This window comes from the organism of the source record quoted next, unplaced genomic scaffold, assembly GCF_019419815.1.
Source record: "Pyrus x bretschneideri cultivar Hongxiangsu unplaced genomic scaffold, Pyrus_bretschneideri_v1 Contig2, whole genome shotgun sequence".
NCBI classification, from domain to species: domain Eukaryota; kingdom Viridiplantae; phylum Streptophyta; class Magnoliopsida; order Rosales; family Rosaceae; genus Pyrus; species Pyrus x bretschneideri.
In genome coordinates, this window is record NW_025999501.1 from 8,856,917 (window position 1) to 8,870,000 (window position 13,084).

Below are 13,084 nucleotides of genomic sequence, written 5' to 3' on the forward strand. Positions count from 1 at the left end.
GCTGTAACACGGTACCCACGAAATGCCTAAATTACCCTTTTACACGAAATACATGTTTGCGTAAAAGTTGCTTTGTACGTAGGGCCCAACTTTGCATCTAATGTCATTTCAAAAGAGTGAGATTCTCGCCGAATCCTCTATATCATACGGTCAGGTAATGTTTATATTCAATTTTAATAAAAAATTTACAATAATTTTTTACTGCATAATAAACGGATGTAATCGAAAAATCCGTAGAATCCTCGTAAAGAAGATCCGACGAGGATCCTCCTGGATTTCCAAAAACAAAAATCATCCTAATAAAAAATAACTTTGACTGCTAAAATGATCTTAGTGTTCTAGTTTTTGGCCAATTTAGTTCATGTATTTTAATTTGATCAATATAATTTATGTATTTAGTTTTCGTGTTTGTTATGTTATATTTTTTTATTAAACTATTAATAAATTAGATTGGAAATAAATATAATTAGAAATAACAAATAATATTAATAGAAAGAAATGAACATTGCACAAAATTAATTGGAATTAAGAAGATTATGCACTTGCAATACAATTGATTTTAGATGCTAAAGTAGATAGAAAGTTCGGTATTGGAATTCTTGTGCTCTTACGAATCAAAGTTAATTTTGTGAAATTTGATATATTTACCGTGAAAATAATTTTGTTGCTGATAATTTGTCTCATTTGGATTCATTATGACCTTTTATTAGCAAACTCTTCCTTCTTGTCATCAATTGCTAATTCTTGACCGCGTAATATTAATTTGGGTAAATTACACAAAACTACCTCAACTATTAGGTCATTAACAGTTTCATATCTCGTCTTTAAAAAGTTTCAATATCATACCTCATCTACGAATTTGTTACAATTTCATACATTCTGTCAGTTATCTGTCAATTCCTCCGTTAAAATGTTGATGTTGTAAGTGACGAGACTCATTTTCTATTAAAATATTTATTAAAAATAAATAAATAAAATAAAAGAAAGAAACCCAAACCCAGATCCCATCCCCCCCTAAAACCCATCCCCCCTTCCCATCTTCCCCATTCGTCCCCCTTTCCAAACCCAGATACCCCCCACGCCCTCCCTTCCTCCATCTCCTCCTCCCTCCCAAGGTGCTCCTCCCCCTCCCCCTCTTGATCAACCTTTCCCCCCACTTGAGCCCAAACTTCAACCCAGAAAAAAAAAAAAAAAAAAAAAAAAAAAAAAAAAAAAAAAAAAACCATCTTCATCTTCCTCTTGATGGTGGGTGCAGGGAAGGGGGAAGAAGGGGAAGAAGGGATCTGGGTGTTTTTTTTTTTTTTTGGGTTGCAGGTTAGGCTCGGGTGGGGGTGAGGGGGGGAGGAGAAGGGGTGGGGGGAAGACAAACTGGGGGTTTTGAATTCGAGGAATGGGTGTAGATTTAAGAAGTGTGGTGTGTAGAGGAGGGAAGAGGGTGGGTGCGGAGGAGGAGAAGGAGGGGGAGGAGCGCCATGGGAGGGAGGAGGAGATGGAGGAAGAGAGGGCGCAGGGGGGTGGGGGGTTGTTCTGTGTTTGGAAGTGGGGACGGATAGGGAATATGGGAAGGGGGTTGGGATCTGGGTTTGGGTTTCTTTCTTTCTTTTTATTTATTTATAAATATTTAATTAATATTTTAATAGAAAATGAGTCCTGTCACTTGCCACGTCAGCATTTTAACGGAGGAATTGAAAGATAACTGATAGAAGGTATGAAATTGTAACAAATTCGTAGATGAGGTATGACATTGAAACTTTTTTAAAAACGAGGTATGAAACTGTTAATGACCCAATAGTTAAGGTAGTTCTGTGTAATTTACCGTATTAATTTAGTCTGATCAGCCGCCAAGAACTTATTCCCTTGAGAGTAGTCAACACTAGTTGCTTTTCCTTTGACGGCTTTGTCCTCCATTTCTCATTTATTCATATAATGAGTCTAGGGTTTGGTGGAGAGGGGGTGGGGGAGACGGCTGGGGAGGATAGAAGGGTCTCACCCAATGTTTTGTACAGATTTTTATTTAAATTTCAGTATTGAATATTTTAAATTGAATAGGTAATTTTTTTATAAATAACTTTGTAATAGTTTGACTTACTTAGCAGTAATTGAATTAAATATGCTTGATTGACTAACAAAGATAAACGTATTGACTAAATTGACCAAATTGACAACATATGAGCTAAATTAGCCAATACACTAAACATAGGGACTACTTTGATATTTAAGCCTAGAAAATAATATGAAGTTGGATTAGTGACGGATCATTCAGTGTTTCATGAAGTTACATATGTTAATACGAATTCACGATCAATTTAATGTCTATTTGAAGTACCCTATTTGAAAATATTTTGTCGCCATTTTCAATTTTCATTGCAATCTTGCCCCTTTGCTTCAGCAGTAGTGTGCATAGGAAAAATTAAAGCACTTTCACCTTGTTAATTTATTTTTCCTTTTTATGTCAAACAATATATTTTGTTAAATTATATGTTAGAGTAATCGTTGATAAGATTGAAACTCACGCCGTCTTGTTAATTTATTTCATTGCATTGAAATTTCAGCTCTTACTTTACCCATTTACCTATGTTAAACTATATTTTTGAACCACATGATATTGTCTACAAATGATGGCCTAAACTAAAAAACATATCTCCCTAGCATTTGCCATTCTAAAATTTGTATTTTCCTTCACGCACACACATAAAAAAAATAAAAATAAAAATTAAAAAAATAAAAAAATAAAAAAAAAAAGGAATTGGTCGGGTGGGTGGGTGAGGGCAGTATCCATAGGCGGCCCATGGAGTTGTTATCATGTCCTCGTCCACCTTTTATTCATGCTCCCTATCCTCCCCGACATTTTGTCTTAACCTTGAAACAATCTCTCTCTCTGTGTCAAAGTTTTGAAGTGCAAGCAAAGAAATCCCATGCCAAACCAAACCCTACCGATCATCAAGAAATATATCTCCATGACCTTAATTCCTACACACCATTTCCTTCCACCTAGCGCACACATATCCATGGAATCGGAAACCCAGCACTCCCTGCAGCTTCCTGAAGAAAACCCAGCAGGTGGAGCAGCTGCCCTAACCCTACCTCATATTAACGATTACAACGCCAATGTCGACACTGCCCGACCCTTCCGCTCCGTCAAAGAAGCCGTCGCGATCTTTGACGAGCGCCTTCTTCTCGGAGAAATGTTTTCATCCCCTAAACCCCTATACACCAATAATATTGTCCAAAGTAGCCCTACTACCACTCCGTCATGGAAGTTTTCACCGCCGAACTCTAAAGAAAGCGAAGAAGTAAGAGTTAGTAGTTATGGTGATCGCGAGGAGAAAGTAGCAGTTATCGACACTCTTAAGAAGCTTGAGGCGGAGCTCGAGGAAACAAAGGTGGAGCTGAAGTTGCTGAAGAAGAGGGAGTCAGAAACGGAGGTGGCACTGGCGTCGTTGAACGCGGAGCTTCACAAGAACATGTCCAAGTTGGCTCGAGCGGAGGCGGATGCGGCAGCAAAGGCGAGCAACGTGCTGCATGTGTCTACGACTACTAGATCATCATCACCAAATAGTACTACTACGGGAGATAATGTTGAAGAGCGGAATAAGAGGGAGTGGATGAAAAGAATGGAGAACTCTACGTCTTTGGCTCAAATATTGAGCATTGGTGCTACCTACGACCATGTCGGAGTCGGCTACTACGACTATGTCGGAAGGAAAAGAGAGAAGAAAACAATGAAGAAAAAGCCTATTGTCCCTCTTGTGCAAGATTTATTTTCCTGGAAAAAAGGGTCTAAATATTCCAGTTCTCTTTGCAACCCTCTTTATTCGTCTACGCAATTGTACTATTGAATCTTGATTTAAATCATGTTTAATTACTTCGATATATTTTCAATCCAAAAGGGGAAGAAACATGAATATAAATGATATCATGTACTTTGTTATATTATTATATTGCAAAAGTTTGTTTAATATTGCTTTCAAATATATATATATATATGATCTAATAAGCAGTATTTGTCAAATTCAGAAAAGAAAATGAAGTCGCATTTCAATCTCTCTCTCTCTCTCTCTGTTTGTTAGTCTCTTTACACTAGTTATCCATCCGCGTTTTCACAATCGTACCCAAGCTGTTCAAGAAATTTCAGTGGCAGGAATCTCAAGGGAAACTGTGAGTGCAAAAGTTGGAGGCTCAAGCAATGAGTCACTTTCGATGAATTCTAATCTTGGGGGAGCAGGACTAGAATAAGGGAACATGATCAAACACTTATAATATACTGCAATCATCTTGAACAAACACTGATTTGAGCATGAGTGTTTTCTTGTAGGTATCCCCTCCTTCCTCATTGATGGCAAGTGGAGATTGTGTTTGACTTCTTGACGTGATTACAAGATTACTTGTTGAAGAACTGGTGGACGAATACCAAATATAATGAGAATGAAAATAAGAGCATCATCATGTCAAGGCTCGCAATAAATTTTCTTGCATCGATCCCAGCCCATGCGAATAACGTTGTATTTTTCTTGCAACCCAAGATGTAAAGAACATGGACAATTACACGAATACCTGGCCACCTAATTCCCAGCAAAGAACACATATATATACCCATTAGGTAAGGACCCGCTAGACATTCCGACTCACACGCTATGTAAATCACCAAACATTTAAGCAAGGCCAGCCTTTTATTTATGTTCCCGATCTTACTTTTTTTCTTGCAGCAAATTGAGGGTATGGGGTTTGACTACATTTTCTTACAGCAAATTAAGGGTTTAGGGTTTGACTACTTTTCTACAAAAAATTAAAATTCAATTTTAACTTGATTTGTTAGACCATCTCCAAAATAAATGTTAGATTATAACCGTCAAATTATTATTGATGGCTAATGTGGTAATCTGAATCCCTATATCAAACTTTGTACTTCTCCAATCGAATTGTCAAATGTTATTTTCTTATTGCAATATAGCTTTAAATGGTTGTAATTATTAAAACAATGTTGAAACAAACTCTATTGGTTGAAATTTTAGTGGAATAAGGGATTCACCATTAAAATTAATTAAAAACAAATTTGACATTGATGTCAAATTTGACTCCTAAGACCATGCTCAAAGAAGATGTCAAATATGCCAAATAGAATTAAAAGACATTTATATGTTCTTCAATGGATATGCCATATATGATGTGGCATGTGAGTCATTTGACTCCTTATTTTCTAGTTACCTTTTTTTATGGCAAACAAAGAAAGAGTCAAATATATTTAATTGAAATTTTTAATACATGGGTCTCATTAACAACTAATAGAATAAAAACTACAGTTAATTTTGATATTTTTTAATAGTTAATGTAACTTTAGGCCTAATAAAATAATAAAATAAATATTTGATACATCCATTGGAAAAAAAAAAAGAATTTAGCACTTGTATTCAATTTGTCACATTAGACATTAAATAAATTTTGGACATATTATATTTGACATCTCCTTTGGAGATGCTCTAAGACCATCTCCAAAGGAAATATCAAATTTTAAACATAAAATTTAAATTTGAAGGCTCATGTAGCACATTGATCTTTTTTTTAATTTTTGTTTTCTAACCGATATGTCAAATTTAAACTATTATTATTACATTATTTACTTTTTATAGTTGTAATTAGTATTTTAAAACAAAAGATAAATATAAAAATTATGAAAAGCCTTTATTAGTTACTAAAAGTAGATTTGAAGCTACAGTTAAATTTGACAGCAACTTCATTTGTTGCCTTTCTATGTCATATTACATGGGAATTGACATTTCGGTTGAAAAACACTAGTAATGTCTTTTTTTACCTAATGAGATTTTGTGAAATTTAAAACCATGTAACAAAATTTTGAGATTTGGATCACTTTTTTATTGTTTTGTTTTGTTAACAGAGATTTGGACCAGTTGATATAGCTTATCACCGTTGATTTAGGGCTCGTTTGGTTGTGTTTTTGAAAGAGTCAAAAGCGCTTCCTAATGAGTAAAAGCACTTTAGTTTTAAAAAAAAGGAATTTTAACGAAAAGCTCCCGGTACTGTTCACTTTAACGAAAACCACGTTTTTATACTAAAGGGTCAATCCTTGTACTATTCATTTTACCCTTTATTTTGTCCTTATCGTTAAAACTCAAAATTTTGAAGCCATTTTCATTAGTTTTCCCTTAAAAAAATGGTCGTTTGGCAAATATTTTAATAGCGCGTTTACTAACCCGTAATCGGAATGAGAATAAGAAATCCGATTCTGATTACAAATTATACATGTGTTTACTAAAATTGGGAGGAATCAAAAGTGTGTGGGGCCCACACAAAAAAGGGAATCCAATTCCTGAAATTTGAGGATTTGGATTCCCAACATATATAAGGTATTTGGATTCCGGATTGCCCAAGCAATCGGAATGATAATTTTTTTCCCTTTATGCCCTCACTTACTTTCATTATTTCCAAGATTATTCTTTTAACTCTAAACTTATTTTTCTAAAAATGCTCCTAACAATTTCTTTCCATATCCTTCTAGCTCATTAAGCATAATTCTATACTCATTCACATTATGCACAACTCCTTACATACGCCGAAGAGAAAAAACTACAACTTGAGCGAGAAAATTTATATATTAAAGTCAATACTTAAATTTATAAAAAAAATAAACAAAATCATTTTAGTATGTTTATGAAATAAAAAAGCAATTTAATTTTTTCTTACTATTATATACTATATCAAATTTTATTAAAAAAAGTACATAAAATATTTGATTTGAGACAAGGATATTTTAGTAATCATACTAGTTCATATTCCGATTCTTTTGAATTAGTAAACAGTTTTATGAAATTGTATTCCGATTCCGGACAGTTTTAGTAAATAACTTCAACAGGGAACTGATTCTGATTCCATCTCATTTCAATTCCTCCTTAATCAAATTCCACCTCATCTCAATTTAATTACAGATTAGTAAATACACTACAAAAATGCTTTTAGTTAGAAGTAGAAGCACTAGTAAACATTTTCTAAGAAGCACCTAGGGGTTGGAGGTGCTTCCTCCTAAAATTAGTTTCCCATTTTACCCCTGAAACAAAAGGAAAGTACAAGAAAGGAAAATCAACGGCTGTACTTCGAGCTTCTTCTTCTGCGACGTACCTGTTTGTTTCCTGAGAAAATCCAAGAAGTAAGGAAACGAAAAGAACAGAGAAGAAATCTCCGCCGTACTTTTCATTCGAGATGAGAGCGATGCTTCTCAATTCTCCGCCGTACTGCAGACTCCAACGACCACTTTCCACGGTTTTCTTCGATTTCCCTTCACTTTCATAAACAAATCAATTGCTTCTTCTTATATTTTTCCCTTTTAATTTTGAATTTTTACCCTTTTGTCTACAGAGTTGTAGTTTATTATTTGGAGGCTCGGGCTCCTATGTATCTCTCAGTAGAGCGAGCAATCTGGTGCGGCCTAGCTCACTGGTTAAGTTACCTTCACCTTCACGCAGCCTAGGTCAGTTTATTTTTATTTCGAAATCAATGATTTTTATGCTTTATATATATATATATATATATATATATATATAATCAATCAATTGAATGTTTGGTTGATTTGTAAGCATCGGCTGTATTTTTCAATCTGGTATAATTAGTTTCAGGGTGCTCCAACATTGATTTTATTTATTTGTTTATTTTCGTATAGGATACAATTTCAGATAGTAGTATTAGTTATTTCAATTTCAGCTTTTCTCGGCTGTTATCGAATTCAAGATTTCTGTAATGTTTGATTAAACTCAATTATGTAATGTTTGATTGAACCCAATTAACTACGCGAATCGACGGACTCAACTTTAGAACATTGATAAGCTACGCACTTGTTGATGTCGAAAATATATAATGATGTAATTCTATGTACCTTGTTGCAACACGAACTTTTGTTGTTAATGGTTGCCATGCTTTTCTTGCTCTGCTTCTGCGGATGCTAGTGTGAGTCAATCCAGTAATGTCGCATGAATATTCCCAAATTGAGCGTTGGTTTGAAGGTAATGCAAGTGAGAAATCTGATTATTAGTCAGTACGAGAATCCGAAGATGGAGGTGTTTGTTGGACATTTTAGGAAATGGAACCCTTGTGGAGCCTTACGAATAAGAAGACATTATGGGATGTCCACGGTTGCTCTTTAATTTGCAACATTGACAAGTTATTCTTCTGGATAAAATAAATAATCAAAGCCCATATGTAGGTTCAATAAGGACATGCACTCCACCTTTGCCCTAGTCACTGTTTCATAATTTGACACAGATAGTTCCGGGCCTTATTAGCACCCAGTTTAAGACTTCGTTACATCCCAGAAGTATGTCTGCATTAAGAAAAACCAGTAGAGTTTATAATATTCTTTTCACTTTAAAGGTGTATAGAAACACAAATGAAAATATTTGTGTTTGTGTGTGATTGATTTTCTTTTTTCTGTAAAGATGCTAAGATCATCTATGTAGCAGGTCGCCATTCCGTCTCGTTTTAGTTTTACCTAGTTGGATGCTTATGGTTATCTATATTTTATTGTTGTACAGTTGTTAAGGCGGTTGCTACTCCAGATTCAGCGGTTGAATTGCCACTGACTGCAGAGAATGTTGAAAGTGTATTGGATGAAATCCGACCATATCTCATTTCCGACGGAGGAAATGTGTCGTTACATGAGATTGATGGAAATGTGGTGCGTTTGAAGCTTGAGGGAGCATGTGGCTCCTGTCCAAGCTCTGTTATGACAATGAAAATGGGTATTGAGCGTCGTTTAATGGAAAAGATCCCTGAAATAGTTGCAGTGGAAGCAATAGCTGACAAAGAAACAGGACTTGAACTGAATGAAGAAAATATAGAGAAGGTAATATTTCTTTTGAAGTTGTAAGACCCCTTTAATAATAAAATTGGATATACTTTTTCATGAGTTCCTGCTTCATGCATAAATCTGAATGGGATTTTACACTGCTGCTGCTTAGGATTTAGGTTTAAGAAAAAGTATTCTGAGTTTATTTGAATTTGATATAGAAAATTGAACCAATATGATATATAAGAAAATTGTTTAGTGGTGTTTGTTTCACTTGGCTCGTAATTTCTGGGGATTCTAAAAACCGTTTCCGTTTATCACTATCCAATAAACTTGCAATGTTTGCTTAGTTGAATTCTTATACTGCTGTTTAGCTTACCTAGAGTATAACCAATGCCCTCTCCCTACATTATTTTTCTTCCTCGCCATTGGTGGTCAAGTGCTTTTGCAGTGGGCTATTAGTAATTTACCGTGTTTCTTGGCCTGGTTATTAGGATAGTGATGATTTCCACTGTGTGTCATGCACTAGCTCAAATAAGCTCAAGAAATTAAAATAAGAAAATTATGATTATAATAATTAGAATTCATAAGTCTTTAACCGCATTGAAGTATTAAGGGATTGTGTTCGGGTCAATATTCCGTACTAACTTAAATTTTGAGTGGAGATGTCATTGTTAAACCACTTTAAGTCAGCCTTGAGTGTTTCACTAAAGCCTAGGATACTTACTCCTGTGACTTACTGTCATGCTCTACAATGACCGTCAGAAGTTTAAAACACTGATCAGCCTTCTAATGTTCAAGAATTGCGTATTTATTTTCGGTATGTATGTTCATTCTTGTTATTTTTTTGGTTAAATATAACTCTTTCCTTTCGGTTGACTGATATGTTGATACTAGGAAGAAATCAAATGTCTTTACTGCATAAAGTGCGGTCTGCACGTCAGATGAATCGTGGTAGAACGAAAGATAATAATTTCATGTTTAGATGAGTTCCAAATATAGCCGAAAAATTGAGGAAGTGGATGCTTGATTTCAGGGATGTCCTCTTATGTATTTGTATGTACAATTTGCTCCAGGTACTTGAAGAAATTAGACCCTACTTAGTAGGGGCAGCAGGTGGATCTCTTGAGCTTGTGACAATCGAGGAGCCTATAGTGAAGGTCCGTATCACAGGTCCAGCTGCCGGGGTAATGACGGTTAGGGTGGCAGTAACGCAGAAATTGAGGGAGAAAATCCCATCCATTGCAGCAGTTCAACTACTGTGACATTTTTGAGTCGAAACAAAGAGGTACACGAGATGATGTTGCTGCTGCATTTTCTTCCAAAACTCGCACCTTGTATGGATAGATATGTACTCTTCAATTCTTTACAAATAGTATAAACATGTACAGTTAATAACTGTGATGCAATAGGTGGAGCAAAGCTTGAATTGGATATAACCACTGAGAGCTCCTTGTGTTATTTCTGTGTTCATTGAAATCTTTGCGGGAGCGACCATCAAATTTCCGATGTTCTTATTGATTCATGGCTGTATAGTGCAAGTTACTTGGTTTCTGACAGTGAATTTAATCATCTCTAGTATCAGTCACCGACTGGTTTTCGTGCGTCAAATGGAATATGTTTGGCCTGCAAATTTCTATTTAATTTGGAATATAACCTTGAAATGAGCTTGAAAAATGTACATGATCGGTGATTCTGCTTGATTTATTCGATCCGATGGCCATAAATAATAAGAGTGAGAAGTTAAAAAGGGTGTATCGGGAAACGACGTGTTTCAGTTAAACTGGAAGAGTTGTCTCTCGCTCCAAACGCACTCAACTCATACCAAAAACTTCTCTCAAGCCTCAGAACCCGGTCGGGAACACACATTGGTCTAGTCTTCAAGGAGATTATTTCCATCCCTTTCCAAAGACATGATCTACCCGTCCAAGGATTGAAGCTTGTCAGCATTAGCGGTCGGGAACGTTCAGAAAAACCGAAATGTTTTTATTTACAGTAGACATCACGTATCCATCGGAGTTGGTAGGGGTGGGAAAGCCATCTTCCTCACTGACTACCTGTAGGGATCAAAATGTTTATCGTAGATAAAACCTAAATCAACGAATGGAAAACCGTGTTTACTACTAAAGTATCATCAAACACTTGTTTTGCAGACAAGCCTCCGCAATAAATATGATCAATATGCACACTCGATTTCCTCCAAAGAAATACTTACCGTCAACGATGACAAATGGGCGAGAGTTTCAATCTCCCGTTGATGGCTGCAGATTATCTTCCAATCCGAAATTGTTCTACAAATCACAATGGCTGATCGCCTGAAAGAAACACGGAAAGAGGATGCGTAACTAGTTATATCCAGCTTATGAAGTGACATATCAAAAGTTCAGAGTTATTAAGAAACAGGAAAGACGTCACGCACTGCACTAACAAGATGTACCTTTCATGACTTTCTTTTGCGAGTGAACAGAGAGATTGCACAATAGACTCTGTAAGGTTCATCTCAGATTCTGCCTTTTCGTTTGTCCAGCACTGGATGAATAACACGATACAAAGGTAGTTACTACGCATGCTAATTTCTGATCAACAATCAAAGAAAAACACCATTTCTATGTATAGTTGATGAAGCAAGCGATATCTAAGAAGAGCGATGAAACAACTGAACGCTTTGCAACCCCTTGCCTCTATTTTAGGCTAGCGAGGATCACCAACATTGTTGAATTTAAAACAAAAGGACGCAAGAAAAAACTTGAGAAAACAATGTCAATTATGACTAAACTAACCTCTGTAATGGATGGATATTCGCATATCATGATTGATGTTTCTCTCCCCTGAAGATGGAAGACGCTGCCACAGTTCTTCTGAGACAAATGGCATTAACGGATGAAGCAACCGTAGCCCATTGTCAGGACATAACCATAGATGTCTCATGCACAACCCCTTTCAAATGCAAACTTTGGATCGTTACCAGAAAAGTAGGGCTTGATAGCTTCAACGAAAACATCACACAACTGGTACTGCCACCAAGCATGCACTGCAGTGGCTGCATCTGATAATTAGTACGATTCCAGAGACAAAACAGTTTTGGATATGGCTTCAGTACCGAGAGTATCCATTGGCAACTAAATGGGAACACATGTGGATTTACAGTTAAGGGCGGAACATAGTCATTCCCAAGTATGCTCAGAGAAAACCTTGCTACATTCCACAATTTATATTACACCAGCTTTTGTAGCCCTCCACCCTTTTGATATCCAGATTTATCTTATCATGCTGACAAGACAAGAAAACGAAACAGATGATTAGATCCACTGTCCATGCGAGACAACAATTACCTGAAGAAAATAGTAAGCAAGACAGAAGTCTAAACCTGAGCAGTGTAAGACACTAGAGCAAAGCGGAGAGCATCTGTGCCACATTCCTTAATCCCTTTAGGAAAGTCCTTCTTTAGCACTTCTTCCGAGACAGCTACTTCCTTGGCATCCAAATTTCCCTCTAAAAGCTTCTTCTGCAGATCTTCAAGTTCAACACCATTTATCACATCAAGTGGATCAATGACATTCCCCAAGGATTTAGACATTTTACGCCCATGTGCATCACGAATCATAGGGTGCAAATATACCTGCAGACCGAGAAACAGTACACTTGTCACTTGAGTAACTAGTAACTTATAACTTTTACAATATGCAACACAAAGTAGAGCTATTTATACCATGTCTCTACATCTATAATGAAAAAAATGCTACCCACCTTTGTAAAAGGTACATTGCCGCCCAATGTCATTCCAAGCATTACCATACGAGCAACCCAGAAAAAGAGGATATCATGACCAGTTTCAAGAAGTGAAGTCGGATAAAAAGCCTTTAGGTCTTCTGTGTCCTCTGGCCAGCTCAACACAGACAATGGGAAGAGAGCAGAAGAAAACCAAGTGTCAAGGACATCAGGATCCTGAATAAATTGAAAGTTCCCCTCATATCTACCACTAGCCTGTGCTTGAGCCTCTTCCACATTCCTCGCAACCACCCATCGATCATCAAGTACTCCAAAAACCTCCACCTTATCACTCTCATAAACAACATACCATGCAGGAACACGGTGACCCCACCACAGCTGCCTCGAGATGCACCAATCACGAATGTTTTCAAGCCATCTGTGATGGTTAGACCAAAACTAAGTGAAAACTTATATTTCTTTTCCTTTCATACGAAACTGATAATATACAGAAAAATAAGGAACACACAGTGATTAAGTGAACCAGCTATCCACTTTAGCAAAGAACTCTCAAACAAAGGGATC

At 36.3% G+C, this 13,084-nt stretch overlaps 2 protein-coding genes and 1 pseudogene across 2 annotated transcripts; 2 read left to right on the forward strand and 1 right to left on the reverse strand.

The window, feature by feature from the left end:
• Positions 1-2,746: 2,746 nt before the first annotated feature.
• On the forward strand, positions 2,747-3,933 carry LOC103944972. The gene has a single exon (XM_009355459.3). It carries the CDS (start codon positions 2,916-2,918, stop codon positions 3,837-3,839), a length of 924 nt encoding a protein of 307 aa, XP_009353734.3. The 5' UTR covers positions 2,747-2,915; the 3' UTR covers positions 3,840-3,933.
• Positions 3,934-7,097: 3,164 nt separating this feature from the next.
• Positions 7,098-10,316, forward strand: LOC103944971 (nifU-like protein 2, chloroplastic). Its single transcript, XM_009355458.3, has 4 exons — positions 7,098-7,272; positions 7,369-7,480; positions 8,538-8,848; positions 9,868-10,316. Exons 1-4 carry the CDS (start codon positions 7,213-7,215, stop codon positions 10,054-10,056), a joined length of 672 nt encoding a protein of 223 aa, XP_009353733.2. The 5' UTR covers positions 7,098-7,212; the 3' UTR covers positions 10,057-10,316.
• Positions 10,317-10,473: 157 nt separating this feature from the next.
• The window catches only part of LOC103945040, a 9,997-nt pseudogene continuing 7,386 nt past the window's right edge, over positions 10,474-13,084 (reverse strand).